At 42.9% G+C, this 25,003-nt stretch overlaps 1 protein-coding gene across 1 annotated transcript in view; it reads left to right on the top strand.

Annotated features, from left to right (window-relative positions):
• EVA1A (eva-1 homolog A, regulator of programmed cell death) overlaps positions 1 to 21,227 on the top strand; it is a 57,339-nt gene extending 36,112 nt beyond the window's left edge. The window contains exons 2-3 of the mRNA XM_060785123.2: positions 11,479 to 11,647; positions 20,160 to 21,227. Coding sequence (XP_060641106.1) covers positions 11,575 to 11,647; positions 20,160 to 20,524 — 438 coding nt within the window. The 5' untranslated portion in view covers positions 11,479 to 11,574 and the 3' untranslated portion in view covers positions 20,525 to 21,227. The remainder of the gene's footprint in view (positions 1 to 11,478; positions 11,648 to 20,159) is intronic.
• The last annotated feature ends 3,776 nt before the right edge of the window (positions 21,228 to 25,003 follow it).

The raw sequence follows: 25,003 nt of genomic DNA, 5'->3' as shown, positions 1-25,003 counted from the left end.
GGGTCAGTGAAGGCAGAGGCTAAGGGAAACTCCGTCAGTGGTTCGTGAGGAAGGGAGAGAAGGAAGCACATGATCTCTCTCTCTCTCTCTCTCTCTCTCTTTCTGAGCCAGTGGAAGAGGAGCTCTTGCATCCCAATCTCCAAGACTGGCTCTGTATTAACAGGAGCCTGGACTCTGGGTTGTTGTAGGTTTTTCCAGGCAATATGACCATGTTCTAGAGGCATTTTCTCCTGACGTTTCGCCTGCATCTATGGCAAGTATCCTCAGAGGTAGTGGAGCTGTTGGAAGTAGAAAAATGGGTTTATATATCTGTGGAATGACCAGGGTGAGACAAAGGACTTTTGTCTGCTGCAGTTAGGTGTGAATGTTTCAACTGACCACCTTGATTAGCATTTGATGGCTTGAAAGTGCCTGGGGGGAATCATTTGTTGAGAGTGATTTGATGTGCCTGATTTTTTACTCTCTGTTGTTTTGCTGTTGTAATTTTTGAGTTTTTTTAATACTGGTAGCCAGATTTTGTTCATTCTCATGGTTTCTTCCTTTCTTTTGAAATTGTCCACATGATTGTGGATTTCAATGGCTTCTCTGTGTAGTCTGACATGGTGGTTGTGAGAGTGGTCCAGCATTTCTGTGTTCTCAAATAATATGCTGTGGTCTCAAATAATATGCTCAAATAATATGCCTGGGCTCTTTTTGGGAGGAAGGAGGAGGGGAGGAGGCTGCTGAACCAGAAGGAGGAGTGGATAGCTGCGTGAGTCAGGAAAGGCCAGGGATGAAAGTGAGGTCTGGTTTCTCCTGGTTTTCCTGTCCTCCTTGAGTCTAATGTGCACCCTAATTTTGGTAAAGTAATTTAGCCAAAAAGATACATATTAAACTTGAATAAATATGATAAAAGGGCAGAGTCTAGTTGAAGTATGTGGCACAGGGAAAATCGTATACAAAAATTGTATGATAGAAAGTCACATATTTTTGTTGTGTGTGAAAATGTTCCAACAATTCCGTAGTGTTTTTGTTTTTTGAATGTTGTCTTTCAAAAAACAGCACAAAAGAGAAAACACGATAGCAGTTATATCAAGTTCGAATTCATTTCAATGGAAATAAATCATGAGATGACATGTGATATATGCCACTGTTCTCAGCAACAGTGCATGAAAACCTGCAAAGTTGGAATGTCATTTAAAGCCTGTGCATCCTAATTTGCATGATCAATCGTAGGAAAATTAGAGAAGCTGAAGAAAACGAAGCTTGGAACAAGTGGTGCAAGATATGCATCACCGTCTTTATCGTCTTTGTACTCGTATGTTGTATGTATTTTCCTGTGTTGTTATTGTGTTTTGGTTTTACTTTATTGTAATACTAGCTGTACCCTCCATGCGTTGCTGTGGCCAACCTTCCCTCTCCCTTTCTCTCCTCCTTCTTTCTCTCCTTCCTTCCTTCCTTCCTTCCTTCCTTCCTTCCTTCCTTCCTTCCTTCCTTCCTTCCTTCCCTCCCTCCCTCCCTCCCTCCCTCCCTCCATTTTTTTCTTTCATTTTCTCCTTCCTTCCCTTCCTCTTCTCTTGCTCCCCCCTTTCCTTTCCTCTTTCTCTCCGTTATCCCTTCTCTATCTATTCTTGGACTGCAACTCCCAGCAGTCCTTCTGATCAAGCTATCCTACCTATCTATCTTATCTAGCTATCTTATCTATCTGGAGGATTGCTGGGAGTTGCAGTCCAGGAATAGGAAATTGGAAATATGCAGGGATTGGGATGCTCTCAAAAAAAATCCAAGGAGAAGAAAGCTTGTGTCTTTGAAGCAGTGCATTCTGATGTGTTTTTTGGTGTTTTGATGAGTGATGGTCACTTGTTGGCCTGATAGGTATATTGTGTTCAAATTTGGTGTCAATCCGTCCAGTGGTTTTTAGTTATGTTAATCCCACAAACTAACATTACATTTTTATTTATATAGATTCTATTATTATTGTTGTATTATTTATATTATTATATATTTATTATCTATGTTATATTATTATTATTCTTACTATTATTATTATTATTGCTTTTAATGTATTTTTATTTTTTGGCTTTTGAAGTCCCTTCTGCTGCGTTTTCCAGTATTTTTTATGAGTGACGATCACTCATTGGCCTGAGAGGTGCCTTGTGTCCAAATCTGGTGTCAATTTGTCCAGTGGTTTTGGAGTTCTGTTAATCCCACAAACGAACATTACATTTTTATTTATATAGATGCTGTTGGGGTTGGCCTCATTTAAGCTGCCCCGAGTCCCCATTGGGGAGATGGTGGCGGGGTATTAAATAAAGATTATTATTATTATTATTATTATTATTATTATTATTATCCGAGAAAGCCCTGTTTTCATCCTTTGAAATAACTAATTGCAAAATCAAGAAAACCGCACATGATCGGTGAAACATTAGTCAAGCCTTGTTTACTGAAAGCCGTGGAAGTAGTTTAAGTGAGGAAGCCAAACAGAAAATTCAAGAAATTGCCTGTCGAATAATATTGTGAAGTCATGAATTGGGAAAATGTCACAAGATATCAAAGACCAGCTTCTCATTCAGATTAAAAAGTCATCTTATTTTGCTTTGCAGTGCGATGAGACTCCCAATGTGGTGCAATGTTGCCAGTTACTCACTTTTGTTCAGTTTCTTTGCCAGAGCTGGAAATTACATTGAAAGTAATAGATGTCATGAATAATCAGCAATTATTTTGAGAGGCATGACATTTCCTGGGAAAAGCTTGCAGGTTTGTTTACAGACAGAACAGAGCTCCAGCTATGCTAGGCTTACTCTCGGGTCTAGCAATGTTGGTGAAAGAGAAGAATTGTTGGATGATGACAATGCACTGCATCATTCATCGCCAAACATTAGCTTCCAAAACAGTGCCGGAAGACTTAGGTGATACTGTGAAACTGTCCATATAAGTGGTAAATACTCGGAACACAAAATCCTCCTTTTCCACACCAATATTAATTGGGTTTCAAAAGGAAATATGGTGGGGAGAGGAGTTGATTGATGTTGACGGTCCACGATATACCCAATTTTGCCTCAGTTGTCCATAGTCTCTTGGGAACCACTGGTCTATCACATCTAATCTAGTGTAAAGCTTCTAAATCTGTTCAGAAAGAGAAAGTAATGTACTACTAAAAATTCCTTCTATCTCAGTGGATTGTGTCACAGTGATAAACACACAATTCAAAATTCAAACACTGAAAATGAACTAATTTCGAAGGAGAATATTATTTACATATCAAAGACTCCTCTATTCTTACTACTGCATGCTTAGAAAATGAAAATATTTATACAAATTCATTAAAGAGAGAGAATCAAGGCTTCAAGCCTTAAACAGAGTCTGGATGGCCATCTATCGGGGGAGCTTTGAATGTGATTTTCCTGCTTCTTGGCAGGGGGTTGGACCTTCCAGACCCAATTCAAGGTGCAAGGTGCAGGTTATTACCTACAAAGCCCTAAACGGTTTGGGACCTGCCTACCTTTGTGACCGTATTTCTCTCCATGAACCAACCCGGGCCCTTCGATCTTTGGGGGAGGCTCTCCTTTTGCCCCTGCCAATCTCACAGGCTCATCTTGTGAGCAAAAGGGAGAGAGCCTTCTCCTCTGTGGCCCCCCGACTCTGGAACTCATTACCTGGAGAGATCAGGAAAGCTCCTACACTAGAAACATTTAAAAAGAACCTTAAAACCTGGCTCTTCTGCTGCGCCTTTGGCAAGTAGGTGTACAACATGATACTATTGCTCCCATCAACGCTTCTGTCACTGGAGTACACCCCCCCCCCCCAAATGGGAAGTTTAGTTTCACAACCCTGTGTATCTTTATGAGCTCCCTGCAAATAACAATTCGGTCGCGCGCTGTGAAGCATTTGCTCGGTTCTTCGCAGACAAAGTCGCCTTGATCCGTTCTGGGCTGGACGCCGCGTTAGATGCAGACTCTGTGGATGTAACGAGAGCACCTGCTTGTCCTATTTTGTTGGATTCTTTTCAGTTTGTGAAACCCGAGGATGTGGACAAGATACTTGGAGGAATGAGGCCCACCACGTCCATCCTAGACCCCTGCCCATCCTGGCTTCTGAGAGAGGCCAGAGGGGGATTGGCCGAGTGGGTAACAGTGGTGGTGAATGCCTCCCTTCGGGAAGGCAAGATTCCAGCGAGCCTAAAACAGGCTATTATAAAGCCGCTGTTGAAGAAGCCATCACTGGACCCCACTAAATTGGACAACTTTCGGCCTGTTTCCAATCTCCCCTTTTTGGGCAAAGTCATGGAAAGCGTGGTGGCCTCACAACTCCAGGTATTCTTGAGAGACACGGATTATCTGGATCCGGCACAGTCTGGTTTCAGACCGGGGCATGGTACCGAGACGGTCTTGGTCGCCTTAGTGGATGATCTGCGCCGGGAGCTAGACAGGGGGAGTGTGTCCCTGTTGGTGCTCCTGGACCTCTCAGCGGCCTTCGATACCGTCGACCACGGTATCCTTCTGGGGCGCCTTGCGGAAATGGGTCTTGGAGGCATTGCTTTGCGGTGGCTCCGGTCATTTCTGGAGGGTCGCACCCAGAAGGTGTCATTGGGGGACTCCTGTTCCGCACCACAACCTTTGACTTGTGGGGTGCCACAGGGTTCCATACTGTCCCCCATGCTGTTTAACATCTACATGAAGCTGCTGGGTGAGATCATCCGGAGTTTCGGGGTGCGGTGTCATCTGTACGCAGATGATGTCCAACTCTGTCACTCCTTCCCACCTGCTACTAAGGAGGCTGTCGAGGTCCTGAACCGGTGCCTGGCCGCTGTAACGGTCTGGATGAGGGCGAACAAACTGAAACTAAATCCAGACAAGACAGAGGTACTCCTGGTCAGTCGCAAGGCCGAACGGGATATAGGGTTACAGCCTGTGCTGGACGAGGTCGCACTCCCCTTGAAGGCGCAGGTTCGCAGCTTGGGTGTGACCCTGGACTCATCGTTGAGCCTGGATCCCCAGGTTTCAGCGGTGACCAGGGGAGCATTTGCACAGCTTAGGCTCGTGCGCCAGCTGCGCCCGTATCTCGGGAAGTCTGACTTGGCCACGGTGGTACACGCTCTTGTCACATCCCGCCTGGATTACTGCAACGCTCTCTACGTGGGGCTGCCCTTGAAGACGGCCCGGAAGCTTCAGCTGGTCCAGCGTGCGGCAGCCATGTTACTAACTGGAGCGGGTAGCAGGGAGCACACAACGCCCTTGTTGTCCCAGCTTCACTGGCTGCCGATTTGCTACCGGACCCAATTCAAGGTGCTGGTCTTGGCCTACAAAGCCCTAAACGGTTCCGGCCCAAAATACCTTTCTGACCGCATCTTGGCCTACGAGCCCACGAGGACCTTGAGATCGTCTGGGGAGGCCCTTCTCTCGATCCCGCCTGCATCACAGGCACGGCTGGCGGGGACGAGGGAGAGGGCCTTCTCGGTGGTGGCCCCCCAGCTGTGGAACACTCTCCCGGCACACATCAGACAGGCGCCCTCCCTCATGTCCTTTCGAAAAAGCCTTAAGACCTGACTGTTCGAGAGGGCATTTAATTAAGTGCTAAGCAACAACATTACGGTAATGAGAACTGGAATGGTATAAGGAAAATGAGACTGGCTATGATTCTACTAAGAGACGAAGCGGATTTTTATGTAGTTTGTAGTTTGTATTTGTTGTATAGTCATATGTTGTTGATACTGGCCTCTGTAACTGTCTTTTTATGTGTACTGTACACCGCCATGAGTCGCCCGTAAGGGCTGAGAATGGCGGTCAATAAGTGCATCTAATAAATAAATAAATAAATAAAACTTGCTCCTATTTTTATCTCATTAGAGTTTTTAACATTAATAAATAAATAAATAAAGATGATGATGATGATGATGATTATTATGTTGAAGGCATATACACTCTAACTGAAGAGCAAGAAATGGGGCCAAGTTTGTAAGATTTGTCCAGCAGATATCCTGCTTCTGGAACTATCTTTCTCTTATTCAATGATGTATGCATCAAAATCACTAGACAGTGGGAAACAGGGGGTTTCATCTTGCACAGTTGGTTAGACAAGTCAGGTCAACTGCAAAATTCTAGAAACTGACACATAAAGTGAGGGAAGAAAAAGGCAAGTGTAAAGAGATGCTTACTCTGCAGCGTGGTCTCTTCAATTTATTTATGAACAAAGCCTCATCCTCCTCTGTGCATCATGTGAAATTCTGGAAACATGTTGATCCTTTCTTCTCTTTTGTGTACATGTAAGCAGAGTTTTTCTTCTATGAACAACGAGCCATCCCTTGCCACGTGTTGCTGTGGCCCACATGGGGGTTCTGTGTGGGAGGTTTGGCCCGATTCTATCATTGGTGGGGTTCAGAATGCTGTGTGATTGTAGGTGAACTACAAATCCCAGCAACTGCAACTCCCAAATGTCAAGATTCCATTTCCCCCAAACTCCACCAGTGTTCACATTTGGGCATATTGAGTATTCGTGTAGAGTTTGGTCCAGATCCATCATGGTTTGAGTCCACAGTGGTCTCTGGATGTAGGGGAACTACAACTCCAAAACCAAAGGACACTGCCCACCAAACCCTTTCAGTATTTTCCGTTGGTCATGGGAGTCCTGTGTGCCAAGATTGGTTCAATTCCATCGTTAATGGAGTTCAGAGTGCTATTTGATTGTAGGTGAACTGTAAATCCCAGCAACTACAACTCCCAAATGACAAACTCAATTTTTTGAGTGATGGTCTCTCTGTGGGTTAGTAGGTGTATTGTGTCAATTCGTCTAGTGGTTTTTGAGTTATATTAATCCCACAAACTAAAATTATATTTCTATTTATATAGATGGCCATTGTGTATTGACTGCATGGTTTTATGTTCTCCACCTCCCTTTCAAATGTATTGTTATTAAAAAAACTTTTTTAAATAAAAAGGAGTATGTTCAGCTCTTGGTAAAAACAACAATTGAAATGTTGATGTAATCTAAGCTGCCAAGGTCTCCAGAAAACTTGAACAGGCACAAATGGAATAGGAACAGCTACAACAGTTTCCATCAGAATTTTCTGGTATTTTGGCATGATTATATATAATCAAAACAAAACAGAAGTATTAGTGTCCAGGAGACCAGTTTCACAAAGAAGATCCTCCATGTAAGATATTCTGTTTATAAGACAAATTGGTCAGAGTGTATAGTGTATAGTGAGCCAAATCTCCAGACTTTGCAATGGGAGAGAACATTAAATGGGACATTCATTTTAATTTTAGAGTGAATCCTACAACTCCGTCATAACAAAACTACCAAGTCCCATATGCATCAGTTAGGATGTTCACTGTTATGGAAGGACTGTTGGAACCAGCCTTGAGGTATTCAGTGTGACACACGTTTCCATGTATCATCCTCCAAGACCAGACATGCTTCTTTCTGTCCCTCCCTTTCCCACATGTCTGCCTTGTGGTTCATATTCTAAGGCACTACTCATATGGGGTACATATAAATTTCCAGACACATGCATAGGCAAGTCTATGCAGGTATGCTAGCAAGTACGAGGTATTATTTTTTGCATTAAATTGTGTTAATTTTAAAATTATTATTATTATTTTGCTTAAAGGTGAAAAACATTTTAAAGAATTACAGTGCATGTAGAATGCCACCCACTGTGATCTGTCATCTCTCTCCTTTTTTGAGACATTATTTGAGATTTCTACCACCATAGCCGGATATTTAGTAATGTATTGTCGAAGGCTTTCATGGCCAGAATCACTAGGTGGTTGTAGGTTTTTTCGGGCTATATGGCCATGTTCTAGAGGCAATTAGTAATGTTCGTAATCTATATAATCTATATAAATAAAAATGTAATGTTCGTTTGTGGGATTAACATAACTCAAAAACCACTGGGCGAATTGACACCAAATTTGGACACAATACACGTATCAGGCCAACGAGTGACCATCACTCATAAAAACACAGCAGAAGAGACTTCAAAAGACAAAAAAACAAAAATTACATTACAACGCATGCACAAAACCACATACACATACATGCAAACACACAAATGTCACATATTCAAATCCGGGGAGCAGGGTGAACTCTGGCTGTTAGCCCCAGCTTCTGCCAACCTAGCAGTTAAAAAACATGCAAATGTGAGTAGATCAATAGGTATCACTCCGGCAGGAAGGTAACAGCACTCCATGCAGTCATGCTTTCCAGATGACCTTGGAGGTGTCTACGGACAATGCCGGCTCTTCGGCTTAGAAATGGAGAGTCGGACATGACTTGGACTTAATGTCAGGGGAAAATCTTTACCTTTACACAAATATATATACACACAAAACTCATATACACAGACTGGGCCACAGCAACACGTGGCAGGGGACGGCTAGTCTATATAAATAAAAATGTAATGTTCATTTGTGGGATTAACATAACTCAAAAACCATGCGGCGAATTGACACAAAATTAAGGCATAATATGCCTATCAGGTCAACAAGTGACCATCACTTGAAAAAACTCTAAAAAACACATCAGAAGAGACTTAAAAAGCCAATAAATAAATAAAAAATACACTACAATGCATGCACAAAACCACATATATACACAAATGTATACACACACATATACACAGACTGGGCCACAGCAACGCATGGCAGGGAATGGCTAGTGACAGATAATATCAGGAATGCCATTCTATCTCTTTCTCATAGAAATAATGCCTGCTGAAAAGTACTGGGAGAAGCCTTCCATGTGCTAAAAATCTTATACTTTAATCTCTCATTTTATTGATAACTCTTTATTGATAACTCGGTAATCTTACCATGCCCCTAGGGATGTGAAATCACAGAAAAAATGTTACTTGGAGGGGGACAAGTGTATTGAATGAAAAGAACTGAATTCACTTCGCCTTGTCACTTTCTCAGGGTTAATATTTGTGGATAAGTGTGAGCAAAATGAAACTGTGCTTAGTCTGATGTCATATCAAAGTTGGAGAAGGGGGTTTGAATAAAGATGGAAAATCCTGGAAAAAAGTGGAAAAATGGGGGGGGGGGGAGTTTCCTCCCATTTCCCCCCAAAGCCACCCCCCCCCCGAAAAATCAAAAAGTGTGCAGACTATGTTATTTTCCAATGATAAACAATATATCTATGACATGGTATTCAAACTATATAACATGAAGACCATAACAACAACAACAAACAAACAACAGGAAAAACTCATTATCAAGACCTCAAAATCGAACTGCAAAGGCTCTGGCATAAACTGGTAGAGGTGGTCCTAGTGGTCATTGGCTCATTGGGAGCTATCCCAAAAGATTTCAGCCGGCATTTGAAAACAATAAACATTGACAAAATCACAATCTGTCAACTGCAGATATAGGAGCCCCTGGTGGCGCAGTAGGTTAAACCCCTGTGCCAACAGGACTGAAGACCGACAGGTCACAGGTTTGAATCCGGGGAGAGGCGGATGAGCTCCCTCTATCAGCTCCAGCTCCTCATGCGGGGACATGAGAGAAGCCTCCCACAAGGATGATAAAACATCAAAAAATCATCCGGGCGTCCCCTGGGCAACGTCCTTGCAGACGGCCAATTCTCTCACAACAAAATGCTCCTGACACAACAAAAAAAATAAAATAAAAAAAAACAAAACAAAAAACCCCAACCCCCCCCCCCCCAAAAAAAAAAAACAAACTGCAGATATGAGTGCATCATTCCAAAATACATCACAGTCCTAAATGCTTGGGAAGTGTTCAACTTGTGATTTTGTGATACGAAATCCAGCATATAGATCTCGTTTGCTGTGACATGCTGTGTTTTTGTGTCAGTAGAATATTATTATTTATTTATTTACAGTATTTGTATACCGCTTTTCTCACCCCAAGGGGGACTCAAATGATGATGATGATGATGCTTTATTTATAGTCTGCCCTATCTCCCTGAAGGAATTCAGAGCGGTTTCCAGTAATATAAATCACAGTAGCAAACACCCGGTGGAGCAGTAGGTTAAACCCCTGTGCCGGGAGGTCTGAAGACCAACAGGTCGCAGGTTCGAATCCGGGGAGAGGTGGATGAGCTCCCTCTATCAGCTCCAGCTCCTCATACGGGGACATGAGAGAAGCCTCCCATAAGGATGATAAAAAACATTAAATCATCCAGGTGTCCCCTGGGCAACGTCCTTACAGACAGCCAATTCTCTCACACCAGAAGCGACTTGCAGTTTCTCACGTCGCTCCTGACACGACAAAAAAAAGTGGCAAACAAACATTCAATGCCTTAATGATGTATTTCTGAGACTTTTTGTTTCTACACATCCCCCCCCCCCCCCAATTTTTACGGCTTAGAGAAGACAATGATGCTGAGGAAAAAGGAAGGAAAAAGGAAGAGGGGCCGACCAAGGGCAAGATGGATGGGTGGCATCCTTGAAGTGACTGGATGGACCTTGAAGGAGCTGGGGGTGGTGACGGCCGACAGGGAGCTTTGGCGTGGGCTGGTCCATGAGGTCACAAAGAGTCGGAAATGACTGAACAAATGAACAACAACAACCTCTGAGGATGTTTGCCATAGATGCAGGCGAAACGTCAGAGAGAATGCCTCTAGAACATGGTCCTATAGCCCAAAAAAACCTACAACAACCCAACACCAATTTTTCTGGGGGAAAATGGCTTTGGAAAGAAACAGAAAAAAGAAGAAGAAAAAAGAGCAAAATTTCCCCGTTTTTTTTCTAGACCTTCCGAGCTCTAGTTTTGAAGCCACTAGTCAAACATTTGACAATTTCACATGTTACTGAGACTGATTGTCTCCCAGGGGTTTCAAACTATTGATGCCTTCAGACAGGTCAAGGTGCAATCTGCTCTTGGTACTGAACCGATAAGGTTTGAAAGGGTCCCTTGAAGGCTCAAGAAATTAATTGTCTCCTCACTTACAAGACTTCAACAAATAAAATGCAATCATTAACTCGGGTTCACGTTTCTTTGCTATTGGGGGAGCTTTAAGAATGCAGACTCTTCGAGGAGTCATAAAGGGAAACACAGATCTTACCTGTGTTTAATAAAGGCTGGAGGGAACGAGAACTGTTTGCCAGGTGTTCATCAGAAACCATAGAATTACAGATGGGCTGCTGGTTGTTTGCTGATTTTTTTTTAGCAGCCCTGAGTTATTACAAGTTCACTGGGACTCAGCCCTTATACCTTTGATTTCAAAATGGGGAGGGAAGAAAAATGGCGTCTGATTATACAGTTGCGATAAATCATCTGGGTGTGTCTAACCAGTGACTAGAAAGTGCAGGAAACTTAGGAAAGACAGACTCGGCTTGCAAGCAAGCACAGTAGTTGCCTGGAGTGTTTTCAAGCAGTCAGCTAAAGTCAAAAGCAAATTTCATGCCAAAATGTTTCACTGAGATTTTGGTCCCCAGGCTGCAGTTTCCAAGTGCAGAAGGAAGGCTGTGCTTGAATGCTGGACCTAGGATCCAAGGTGTTTCATTTGTTGCTCGCTTGTGTTTCAAAACAGGGAAGAAGAAAAGGACATCTGTCCCGTTTGATCCGTTCAGCATCCACCTTGGCTTCTTCCCTTGGATGAGGCAGTTGGAGGGACTTCAGCGGGGCGATGGAGCCTGGGAGTGCCAGCACGGAAATGGCGTTGCTCAGCAGTATCCTAGCAGCATATTCATTTATCACAGGTAGACTTCCCCCTTGGATGATTAACCCAGACACTTATCTGTGTATCTCAAGTTGACATTCCTTTCTGACTTTCTTGTAATGATTTTTTAGTTTCCTTTTTCCCCCAGAGGCTGGTAAAAGAGAGAAGACCATATTTATAATTGCATGTGATTTTGATGTTCTTTTTCTGTGTAAGATCTGGCCGGACTTGAGGTATAATAATAATAATAATAATAATAATAATAATAATACTTTATTTATATACCCGTCTATCTCCCCGAGGGGACTCAGAGCGGTTCCCAGGTAAAAATCACAGAACATACAAAGTAAAAACAACATAACCATAAGATTAACAAAACAAAATATGCATAAAATTGTTGCCATAACACACATATATTAAAAGTAATAAATCCATGATAAAGACCAAATCAAAATCAAGAAAGGAAAGCAGTATAATATTTTTTTTTCCCAATCCATATTTGATCAATATCCAGGTTAGGCCAAGTACCGATTGTGTCACTAAATCTTATATTTATTAGGGGTGTGTGAAACTGCATTTTTATTGAGGACAGGCCCATAGCCAGGATTTTGATTCGGGGGGGGGGGGGAGCTGAGTTTGATTCGGTGGGGTGCTGAGTTTGATTCGGGAGAGGGGGCTCAGGATCTACCCTAGCAAACCTTTTGTATCATTATCCCAATACCCCCATGCATATGGGATATATTGAGCATGGTGATCAGATCATGATATGAATAAACATAACAGTTTAAATAATGTACCAGTAAGGCCTTCTCGCGGACCACCATGAGAATTATAGAACACATTTACCACTGTTAGCCCATCAAGTTTCAGAATGTTTCACTCATTCAATCAGGCTACGGGCCTGATTGAGGAAGTTGTATCTAATTCTTAAGTTTTGTATGTATGAACAGATATTAAGAAACACTCGGGGGGGGGGGGGCACCCACGCAAAATCTTAAGAATCAAAACTTACTCAATACCTTTTTGTTAGAATTCTGTAATGCTTGGAAGCCTATCAAAGTTCATTTCATTTTCAGCACAAGCGAGGCAAAGCCAAAAAGGCTGCCATTCCTCTTTAAATTAATGGCCACTTGCCATGAGGAGAGGAAAGCAGCTGAGTGAGCAGGGAAAGAGCCAGAGAGCACAGAATTCTGGGAAATGTAGTTTGGGAAGGTGAGGAGCCCTATGGTAGGGAATTCAAAAGCCTTGCCCTAAACTGCATTTCCCAGAATTCTGCTCAGCATCAGAAAGCTCAAATAGGATAGGGGAGATATTTTTTCTTTCTCCTACGAGCAGCCATGGTTCCAATAAATTGTTGAATCTGCAAAGAGGAGAACTGATGGATGCTTCAATACTAGTAAGTAAATAAGTGCGGGGCTGGGAAGAAATCCCTAAATTGAAGTTCTGTTTGGTTAATATGAAAGATATTTAATGAGATAGCTAATGTGGCTTAAAAAAACAAACCATTTTTTTTGTCAAACCTTTTTTTTAAAAAAATCTCAAAAATCAGTAGATGTTTGAATATTTCTGAAACTTGGGGGAATGATCCTCTGTTATCTTGTGTCATTGTATAGAAAATTCAAGGAGATAGTTTTAAAAACTTTGAAAATTCCCCAAAAATCCATGGAAGAGTGAAACATTCTGAAACTTGATGGGCTAACAGTGGTAAATGTGTTCTATAATTGTAGCAGGTTTCATGCCAATTGCTCTAACAATGAGCCTATTGACACAATTAATTACTTAATGAAAAGTAATGAAAAAATAGTTAACTCATTATAGTTACGATACAGACCCCGTCCAATTTCGGAAACACTTTATAAACTACCCCCCCCCCCCCCAATTTCTTAATGAATATTGAAATATGTTTTTCACTGACCATACAGGTCTAACGTTATGCAGGATTTTCATTATTCACTCCCAGCCTTACAAGACCATCAGTAGAGCAGGTCAGTGCTATTGAGGCTGTATTTCAGACGGCAGACTGAAGCACAGTGGGGGCGATTTACTTAAAGATCTGATTAAGGAGAGATTTTAAGTGAGACTTCCCAATATACCCCATCCTTGGATGTTTGAGAGTAATTTGCCTGTTGGGCTACTAGCATTAGAATTGTCTCCACATGTTTCAAGACTTCATTGTGCTCATAACTGGATTTGCTTTCATCATCTGGAGCTCAGAGCCCCATAAACATAATACTCCTTTTTACTCTTTAGATCAAAGTCTTCCTGGCTGTCAAGGCCCTGTAATTTGGAGAATTAATGATATGTGTGTGTGTTTATGCTGTTAGGTATTTTGTATTTCTGTGTCTGAAGTGTTAAAATTAAGCAGCTTTAGAGGTCGTGGTCCTGTTTTGAATAAATCTATCCTCAGGTTACAGTTTTTAATCTGTTCTTGTGTTGGGTTTGCTGCATGAAAACTTCCAGTTATCCCTCAGACATGTTTACTTGTGAAGCATCTTTTTCAACACAAGAAATAGATATAGTTAAATAAAAAGGTATTGTTTAACTTATGGTAGTCGTATTTACTGTTGGTTGCACTTTACGGCATTGAATATTTACCACTGTATGTTGTTAACTGCCCCGAGTCTCCATTGGGGAGATACGGCGGGAATAAATAATAATAATAATAATAATAATAATAGTTTTACTATCACTGATTAAATTTGTTATAACTGGATTGTATAGAAGTGATCTCTGTTATGCTTTGCATTTCACTCAAGTGTCTTCTGGCAGGAAAAGGAAAAACAAAACAAAACAAAAAGACAGCCTTGCAAACAAAAGTTTATTCCCCTTAGGTTTTCTAGGGAATGCTCATATTAGGGTCCAGATACCCAAAAGGCACCAGTTCTCATGTGAGCTTGGAAGCCAAGCAGGGTCAGCCCTGGTTAGTGCTTGGATGGGAGACTGCCAAGGAATACTAAGTGCTGTAAGCAAGCCCGTAGACAGGTTGGGGGGGGGGCGCGGGCTTGAGGGGCTTACCCCCCCCCCCAAATTCTCAGGGTGGTCCGCAAGAAGGCTTTACTGGTACATTATTTAAACTGTTATGGTTATTCATATCATGATCTGAACACCGTGTTCAATATATCCCATATGCATGGGGGTATTGGGATAATGATACAAAAGGTTTGCTAGGGTATTATTATTATTATTATTATTATTATTATTAAACTTTATTTGTACCCCGCTAGCATCTCCCAAGGGATTCGATGCGGCTTACAACAGGCCGAAGCCCAGCACAACACAATACAACAATACAATACATAGCAAAATAAAACAGTTAAAGCAGAAAAACAATAGCAATAACAATACAACAGGACGTTATTAAAAACTGAGCCAGCTGAGGTGGGGTACAGGGTTAAAAGTGCTGAAAAAAAAAAGTGTCAGAGGGATATAAGATTAAAGTATAAGTGCGGTGTGCGTTGAGAGTGATCTTGGCTCTACTAAAGTGCTTCTGGGCTTTGGTAGTGGGGATTATTAATCTGAGAAGGCACGTTGGAATAGCCAGGTTTTCAGGTTTTTTCTAAAGACCGCCAAGGTGGGGGCCTGTCTGAGATTTTTCGGGAGGGCATTCCAGAGGCGGGGGGCCACCACAGAGAAAGCCCTGTCCCGCGTCCCCACCAAACGCGCCTGTGAGGCGGGTGGGATCACGAGCAGGGCCTCTCCTGATGACCGGAGCGAGCGTGTGGGTTCATAGACTGTGATGCGGTCTCGTAGGTAGGATGGTCCCAAACCGTTCAGGGCTTTGTAGGTAAGCACCTGCACCTTAAATTGGGCTCGGAAGATAAACGGCAGACAGTGGAGCTCCTTGAACAGGAGGGTTGACCTCTCTCTGTAAGGGGCCCCCGTTCGCATCCTGGCTGCTGCCCGTTGGGCCAGTTGGAATTTCCGAGCCGTTTTTAAGGGCAGCCCTACGTAGAGCGCATTGCAGTAGTCCAGTCTAGAGGTGACTAAGGCATGGACCACCCTGGCCAGATCAGCCTTCGCGAGGTACGGGCACAGCTGGCGCACAAGTCTCAGTTGTGCAAAAGCCCCCCCGGTCACCGCCGACGCCTGAGCCTCAAGCGTGAGCGATGAATCCAGGAGGACTCCCAAGCTGCGGACCTGTGGTTTCAGGGGGAGTGTAACCCCGTCCAACACAGGTTGCCACCCTATACCCCGGTCTGGTTTGCGATCAACCAGGAGGACCTCTGTCTTGTCGGGATTGATCTTCAGCTTGTTCGTCCTCATCCAGATGGACACAGCGGCCAGGCACTCGTCCAGCACCCGAGAGGCCTCCTTGGAATTAGGTGGAAAAGAGTAGTAGAGTTGTGTGTCATCTGCGTAGAGATGGCACCCAACTCCAAAACTCCGGATGACCTCTCCCAGAGGTTTCATGTAGATGTTAAAAAGCATGGGAGATAGAATGGAGCCTTGCGGGACCCCACAGGTCAAAGGCCAGGGGTCCGAGCAGGCATCTCCCAGCTTCACCATCTGGGTTCGTCCCTCCAGGAAGGACTGGAGCCACGACAGAACCGTGCCCCCAAGGCCCATCCCAGAGAGCCGACCCAGAAGGATACCATGATCGATGGTATCGAAAGCCGCTGAGATGTCCAAGAGGACCAGCAGGTTTACACTCCCCCGGTCTAGTCCTCTACGGAGGTCATCCACCAAGCGACCAAGGCTGTCTCGGTGCCATGACCAGGCCTGAAACCGGACTGTGCCCGATCCAGGTAATTGATGTCATCCAGGAAGCTCTGGAGCTGGAGGGCAACCACCCGCTCCAGCACCTTACCCAAATAAGGGAGGTTGGAAATCGGTCTGTAATTGTTCAGCACCGTAGAGTCAAGGGATGACTTCTTTAGGAGTGGACGAACCACAGCCTGTTTCAAACTAGATGGAAAAATCCCTTGCTCCAACGATGCGTTAATGATCAACACAAACCAATCAACCAACCCCTCCTTGGCAGATTTGATAAGCCAGGATGGGCAAGGGTCAAGAGCCGAAGTGGTCGCCCTCACAGCCCCAAGAACCTCCTCCACGGTCTCAGGAAGAACAAGCCGAAAAGAATCCCACAAAATTGGACAAGCAGATGCCTCGGTCACCTCCCCTGGCACTGCGATAAGATTGGAGTCGAGCTCAAGACGTATCTGGGCAACCTTGCCTGCAAAGTGGTGTGCGAAATCGCAACACCGAGTTGTTGGGTCGTCAGGGGTCCCCTCCACCACAGGTGGGTGAAGGAGCTCCCCGACAACCCGAAACAGCTCTGATGACCTATTTGCTGCAGACGCTATCCGGGCGGTCGTGAAAGATTTCCTGGCCGCCTGTATAGCCACGGAATATGCCTTAAGAGAGGCCTTAGCCCGTGCTTGATCAGATGCGTCCCGAGATTTCCTCCACTTGCGCTCTAGCCCCCTTCTCGTATGCTTCATCACAGCCAACTCCTCGGTAAACCAAGGGGACGGCCTATCATGACGCAATGAGACGGGGCGTTCGGGAGCGATCGTGTCTATCGCCCTGGACATCTCCCTGTTGTAAAGGTCGACCAAGGCGTCGACAGGATCGCCAGGTTCCATGGCAGGAAGAACCCCAAGATTCCTCAGGAATCCATCCGGATCCATCAGTCTCCTGGGGCGGACCATCTTAATTTGTCCTCCACCCCTGCGAAGGTTGGGGGTCGCAGCAAGCCTAAAGCTGACCAGATAATGATCAGACCATGACAAGACCATGACACTGGAAGGATGTTTTGTTCTTCCACTCTGATCATTACACTGTCCGCTACAAAGACTAGGTAGATCCTGAGCCCCCCCTGAATCAAACTCAGCCCCCCCGAATCAAACTCAGCCCCACCCCCCCATCCCCCCAAATCAAAATCCTGGCTACTGGCCTGGCCGTAAGATATATATATCACAGAAAGGAACTGGCAAAACCACTTTTGAGTATTGCTTGTCAATGTATTGCTTTCCCCACAACTGCTTAAGGATATCAATACAGTCCTGTAATTCTCATCTCGGGCGTCACTGTCACTAGCTCACATGGTTCAGTTCAAGACTACAACAAGATCATCTATGTGAATGGCTTTCAAAATCCTACAGCATTGTATACAGCCTAAGCATTACTATTCTTGCAAAATAGCTTAGCCTCTATTTAAAAAAAACAGGCACTGTTTTGAAATTGAACCATTGTCAGCCTGTGTCCTAGTTTATACATAGCACTAACCCAAAGTCTGTTCGTTTAAACTGTAGTTTGTTTATAGACTCAAATCCTATTTTGCTTGGGGCTGACATGAAGGATATGAAGTTAATATTTGTCAACAAATGGAAGTCAAACATTGTGAATTTCAGCTTGTCCTTCCATTTGTTCCACTCCGTTCCATTTTCTTTGCCTGCCTCCAGAGATGTGATGAAAGAGCATTTTGAAAGCATAACTATTCACATGATAATGTTATTTTATGATGTATTTTCCTTAACTTGAAATTGAAACAGCATTATTGGAGCCGGATCATTTGTATTTAATCCTATCACTATGGTAGTATTTCAGTAAGATCTCAGACTAATTCATAATCCATTTTTAGTTAAAATTGCTGGAAGAAACATTAACAAGCTTTGATATGCAGATGACACCACTTTGGTGGTTGAAAGCGAGGAGGAGCTGAGGTGAAAGAAGGAAGCGCAAAAGCTGGATTGCAGCTAAACATTAAAAAAACCAAGATCATGGCAACAGGAACGATTGACAACTGGGAAATAGAGGGAGAAAGCGTGGGGGCTGTGACAGACTTTGTATTTCTAGGTCCAAAGATTACTGCAGACACAGACTGCAGTCAGGAAATCAGGAGACGCTTACTTCTTGGGAGGAGAGAGCAATGTCCAATCTCAATAAAATAGTGAAGAGTAGAGACATCACACTGGCAACAAAGATCCGTATAGTTAAAGCAATGGTGTTCCCCATAGTCACCTACAGATGTGAGAGCTGGATGATAGGGAAGGCTGAGCAAAGGAAGATAGAGCTTTTGAACTGTGGTGTTGGAGGAAAGTTCTGAGAGTGCCTTGGACTGTGAGAAGATCCAACCAGTCCATACTTCAGGAAATAAAGCCTGACTGCTCATTGAAGGGAAGGATAGTAGAGGCCAAGATGAAGTACTTTAGCCACATCCTGAGAAGACAGGAAAGCTTAGAGAAGACAACGATGCTGGGGAAAATGGAAGGAAAAAAGAAGAGGGGCCGACCAAGGGCAAGATGGATGGATGGCATCCTTGAAGTGACTGGATTGACCTTGAAGGAGCTGGGGGTGGTGACAGCCGACAGGGAGCTCTGGCGTGGGCTGGTCCATGAGGTCACGAAGAGTCGGAAATGACTGAACGAATGAACAACAACAGCATAAGAACACCTTATAATCTCTCTTCGGACATGTGTGTATGAATGACATAAGGATTTTAAAGAAAATTATTGTCTACTCAAACATTACATTCATATTTGTATGTCTATCAGCAACATCTTTCATCTGTAAATACATGGAGTTTTGAAAAGATGCATTAGTGCCACTACTTAAAAGGCAATAATTTGAACTGCTACTTTTCAAAACTGATGTTGTAACATATTAAAAATTGGATATTTTACACTAGGCATTTTTGTCATATTGGTCATTTGGAATGCCACCAGGATGTTGCAAAACATATGTAACTTACGTTGCAATATATGTAACTTAAAACCTTCTTTATTCTCCCACCCCATTTAATTCTCATATCATCCCTGGAAGATCGTTTTGACTGACTGATGTTCTATCCTAGAGTAGCACAACCTAAGGTCCCTGGTGGTGCAGTGGGTTATACCACTGAGCTGCTGAACTTTCTGACTGAATCTGGGGAGCAGGGTGTTTTCCCGCTGTTAGCCTGAGCTTTTGTCAACCTAGCAGTTCAAAAAAAGTTAGTAGATCAATAGGTATCACTTCGGCAGGAAGAGAATGCCGTTCCATGCAGTCATGCTGGCCACATGACCTTGGAGGCATCTACAAACAATGGCAGCTCTTTGGCTTAGAAATGGAGATGAGCACCACCCCGCAGAGTTGGACTCGACTAGACTTAATGTCAGAAGAAACCTTTACCTTTACTTAGCACAACCTATCTACTGTTGTTAAGATAATTGCCAATATATATATTTCACCTCCTTCCCCCCTTTGGTATGTATATCTGCCAAAAATTATATGTCCTAATTTTTAAGGCAGTGGGCTGAAGACCAGGAAGGCTTATGCCAAATAAAACTTGGTACTCTTCAAGGTGCCACTAGTCTCGTTTTCACTACAGATTAATGCCTCTTCAATCTCTCATCTGTTCTCTCAGTATCAGTTATAAAGCCTCCTTCTTCCATCTTGAAGCTTAAAATTAGAGTGTTGTTATTTGTCACCCGTTCAGCTTCAACTTATATTGACCCCAAATTACAAGACGGCTATTAAACCAGATGTTCTGAGCTTATTAGCTAGAGCATGCAGACATTGTATGTTATTTGCCTCCTTGCTCATACCATTTCTCTTCCATTTTTTTCCAGAAAACCCCGAGCGTGCAGCTCTGTATTTTGTGTCTGGCATTTGTATTGGACTCCTTTTGACCTTGGCAGCGTTGGTGCTCCGAATTTCCTGTCGAACTGATTGCAAAAAATCATCTACGAAAAAGCCGACATGGGAGGCAGACAGTGACAGTAGTGGTAGCGACAATGATTCAGACACTACATCTGACCTGTCTGCACGAAGGCACCGCAGGTTTGAAAGGACTTTGAACATGAACATTTTTACCTCATCCGAGGAGCTCGAGAGAGCTCAGAGACTGGAAGAAAGGGAGCGCATCATCCGGGAGATATGGATGAATGGGCAGCCGGATATTCCAGGGACCAGAAGTTTAAACCGCTATTACTAATGGCTGGCTAATGATGCCATCTGGCAATGCAGCCGTAGTGTCTTCTCCGCCTGCTGGGAATTGTGGGCAGGCAGGGGGCGGGTGAGCAAACAAGAACGGCTCTGCAATGTCTTCCTTCCTTATGCAAAGCACTTACTAAGGCATACTGACACTGTCAAGCAGGGACAATGTGCATCTTGGCTCATTTCATTCCCCTATGCAAACGCAAAAATGTCTACGCTATCTTCCTAATCTTTCAAGAGTTTTATGCATTTTTCGATTCTTTTCCAATTTCAGGACTTCTTGGTAAAATATCTGTTTGTGCAATGAACAGCTTATGATGCACAAAATACTAGTAAAACAAATTCTGTACAAAATTTTAATGCAAAACTCACTGCAAAAATCCTTTTTGCACAAGGTTCTGAGACATGATAAATGATGAGGGGCTGATCATTTAGTTTTGTATATGTCTAGGATCAGGAAATTTGAAGTTTTCTTTAAATCAAGGTGTGAAACATTCCAACAGTTACATTCACCCCAGTGATTGCCAGCTTTCCAATGCACAGTATATTTTGGCATATAAGACTACTTTTTAACCCAAGAAAATCTTCTCAAAAGTCAGGGGTCGTCTTATACGCGGGAGTCGTCATATATGCCAGGAGTCATCTTATAGAGCGGGTGCTGAAACTTCTAATCCGGATTGAAGAAATCTGTGGTTGCTGCATATGGTGGGGGGGGGGGGGGGGAGCTCAAAAATGGCAGTGGCCATGTCCTTTCCATATGCAGCGACTGTATGAATGCATTACACATATTACTGCTGTACAAGTACAGTAGAAGAAAATCCATTCATCAGGATTCGTGGACTTAATGTGGTCCAGATGGTGAGGAGAAGGAGCGCCTCACCAGGAAGGTGTAAGTGAAGGACGGAGCAAGCTGCAGGTGTCCGGAGTGCCTGGGGTAAGGAAAAAAGAGATAGAGTGGCTCTGGGCCCAAAAAAATACAACTCTTTTACCTGTCTGGCCGCCCTTGTATCCTATTACCTTACCTCCTTCTCTGCTTCTCAGATCTCGCTCCTGAAGACTGCAGTGCACATGTGCGAGATCTGAGAGGCAGAGGAGGTACAATAATAGGAAAGTTACCATATTTAAATTAAATGTGATGCTTTTAAAATTTGTATTTGGTGTGAGTTGGAAGAGGGGTAGTCTTATACGGCGAGTATATCCCAAACTCTATATTTTAACTGGAAACGTTGGGGGTTGTCTTATACTCCCAGTCGTCTTATATGCCGGAATATACGGTAAGTACCAGGGAGTATTTTATTCACAAGTTCTCCCTGACTTATCTTTGGTATTTGTTGTGGAGTAGAAAAGACCTTCAAATATAAAAGCTTCACTGAATACATGGGTCCCCTCCCCATGTGAGAAGAATGACTTTTGCTCACCTAATGTTTCAGTGAGGAATCTACTACAGATTAGTAAAATAAAATAATATTGATGAGGAAGGAGAGGATGTAGAAAGGCATGACGAGGAACTGTCTTGTGATTCCGAAAGGCATGGGTTGACCTAGTTATGAAAAAAGGAAAAACAACAGAGGAGGCAAACAAGAAAAAAGAAAAGCTGTTTCATAACCGGGGCTTCACACATCTCATGCTTGGATGTTCGATATTATATTTTGTTGTTTCAGACCATGTGCTTCAAAATGCTTCAGTGGCAGCATTTCTTTTCCCGACACCTCAGGGATCAAATTCTTTCCCCGACACAAATTCATGGATTTCCCGTTGCCTGTACTTGCTCTTAACCCCAGCCTTCCTCCAACAGGAACCCTGTGTTACTATGGGAGTTGTGTCAGTGATGAATAAACTATTAACAACCTCAAGGAGGTTTCAAGGGTGTGCGTGTGTGCGTGCGCATGTGTGTGTGCCTACACACACAATGTTCAAAATTCTGCACTGTTTATTTTAGAATATATGTATTCTAAAAAAGAGGGGGAGGAAATCGTCCAAATAAGGATCTTAATCTACAATACGTTTGCCTCAAGCATGGAATATTACAGACATCATTGTTATCCATAGGTCATACTCATGTATTATTTCAGTGTTTTCCCCCAATATTTTTCTCTTGCTAAAAAAAAAATCAGGTAAAGGAGAAGAGAGAATGGCTACATATCCCTATTCATTGGTGTTACTATAAGCTGTCCTTCTGGAAATAGCCCAGGAAAGGTCAAAACAGCATGCAAGGATAAAATAAATGTTAAATACACTCAACTGTCTTCATATTTCTTTTAATTCCTTCAGTTTGGAATAGAGTCTTACTTGGAGTAAACACAAATGACTGCTCCGCTCAATAATCCTGTTACTGAATAATGACTGCCTCAATATGTCAATTTTTTTTTACTAATCCAAGCAGCTCTAAGGAAGAATTCCCTAGACTTAAACTGGACTCCCTTACTTTTAAACTTATAAAATATGTATGCAATTGGAAGAAGGAATTCCTTCTCAAAGCCAGTTTTTGCACTCTTTCTCTCGGTTCACTGCTTCAAGGTGATGCAGTGCTTACGGCCTCTCTTCTGTCCACCCGGGCATTAATAATCTGACCAAAAATCCAGTGAATTAATGAGGCATGTTTCCCCTTCCTGAAACTACAAGACTGAACATTAACCCTTAAATGGCCTGGATTCCAACAGTGAAGGAGATTCCACAAAGTAAATCCTGAAGGTCACTCTATACGGGGCTGCCCCGCTTTCAATTTTTCACTTAGATGTTTACTCATCACTAAAGCTTATCCTAATGATTGTAGTGTTTCAATTTTTTTTATTCACAGATATTTCAATGCTTTCACATTGTGCCTTTTGTGGCTTTAGATTAGTAACACTGAAATATTGATAATATCGGGCTCAGCTTTTGTTTTTAATATTTATAGGACCCATATACCTCACTGTTTCGGTGAAATTACGACACTGTTTCGGAGAAATTACGACACATGACAACAAGTGGGCTTTTTAAAGTATGTATGTTTCCTAACAGTAAATGTAAGCAGTATCACTGTCTTCTTGCTTTTCTAGTTAGGAAAAGCCTAATCAACAAAGTAGCCCTGATTTTTTTTAATGTCACACACAATTATGTAGTAAAGACTGAAACAAGATGCCTAGTATAACGTCGCAGCAAGGTTGTAGAGTAGAGAGAAAATATTTTAAATTAAAATTCTTATACGGGGAAATATTACATAAAATAATTTCAACGCTGCTACACCCAATTATAACGATGACACCAAAATATAGAGGGAGAATGGTTGCTGAACCAACTGAATATTTAAAAGTTAGGAACTAGGAACCACTGGAACTGAGAGACTTAAAATGACTCTTCAAAAGATTTCCGCTGCCACCATATTAATAATAAACAGGCAGAGGTATTGTAGAGAGGTTGTTCAGTAACACACTCTGTGTCACTATAGTTTTCTTAGAGGCTGTTAAAAGCTGACTTGAATAACACTTTGACCACAGAGGTATTCACACTGAGACTAGTATAAGTTGAATAAAATAACAAGAACATTTATTGAACAGGCTTGAAATATTCAGGTACAAATGGTTGATGCTTTCAGTAAAATACTTGTGGTTGCATTTGAGTAAAGATCTTAGAAACTTCTGGGTTACAAATCTTAAAATTCCAACACAGAAAATTACTTCAGGAAATGAATCTCTGAAAGTAACTCCCACAAATATCCCCCTTAGGAATCTAGCCAAAACCCTGAACTAGACTTCCTTAGGAAATGGACAGACCACTAACGGTGTTCTGGTCCACACAGTATTCTAGCTATAACCTCAATAGCTATTCTGAATACTACACAAAAGACTGACCCAAACTACTTCTTCAAAACCCAAACTGCTCTCACTAACATCCACACTTCTTCTCTTTACCCTTTCCAAACTCCAACCCGCCAACTGGGACCGCAAATCTCAGTTTAAAAGTCACTTTTCCCCTTTAGATCATTTAGGCTCTGCCCCGATCTTTCTAACCAATCCTAGCCATCTAACTTTCCCTCCTAGATTTGAACACGCCCTCTTAAGGCAAACCTAACCTAAGATGGCATGTCCCTGTCTCCCTTTCCTAAAATGCATACCGTGGCTTCGCCAGACCCACTCCCTTAAGCTATCAGGCAGCTAGCTAAGGTAAGGGATTCATTACATCTAGTTACTTGGAAATATGTCCAACTGAACTCAGGTCTCAACTACACCTATAATAAAATCCGCAGCTAGTCTGGAATAGCACGTAGGCTTGTGCATTTCCGCTGAACCTTGATCCATTTCTGCTGGCTGAATTCTGGTAGGCCTCCATATCCGTTTTGTGCACCTCCTGAAAATGGGCAGGTAGCTGAATAGCTGTTTTCAGTCCACAGCCGGCTAGATCCGGCCCATTGGTAGTAATGGGGAAATTATGAGGCTCCCCTTTCTGATCCTGGGATCCTCTCCTTTACTTCCTTTCAAGGGGACCTGAGTTTCAGCAA

The sequence above is a fragment of the Anolis sagrei genome, chromosome 1 (genome assembly GCF_037176765.1).
Source record: "Anolis sagrei isolate rAnoSag1 chromosome 1, rAnoSag1.mat, whole genome shotgun sequence".
NCBI classification, from domain to species: Eukaryota; Metazoa; Chordata; class Lepidosauria; order Squamata; family Dactyloidae; genus Anolis; species Anolis sagrei.
The sequence above is the reverse complement of the archived record's forward strand: the minus strand, read 5'-3'. Positions and strand labels throughout refer to the sequence as shown.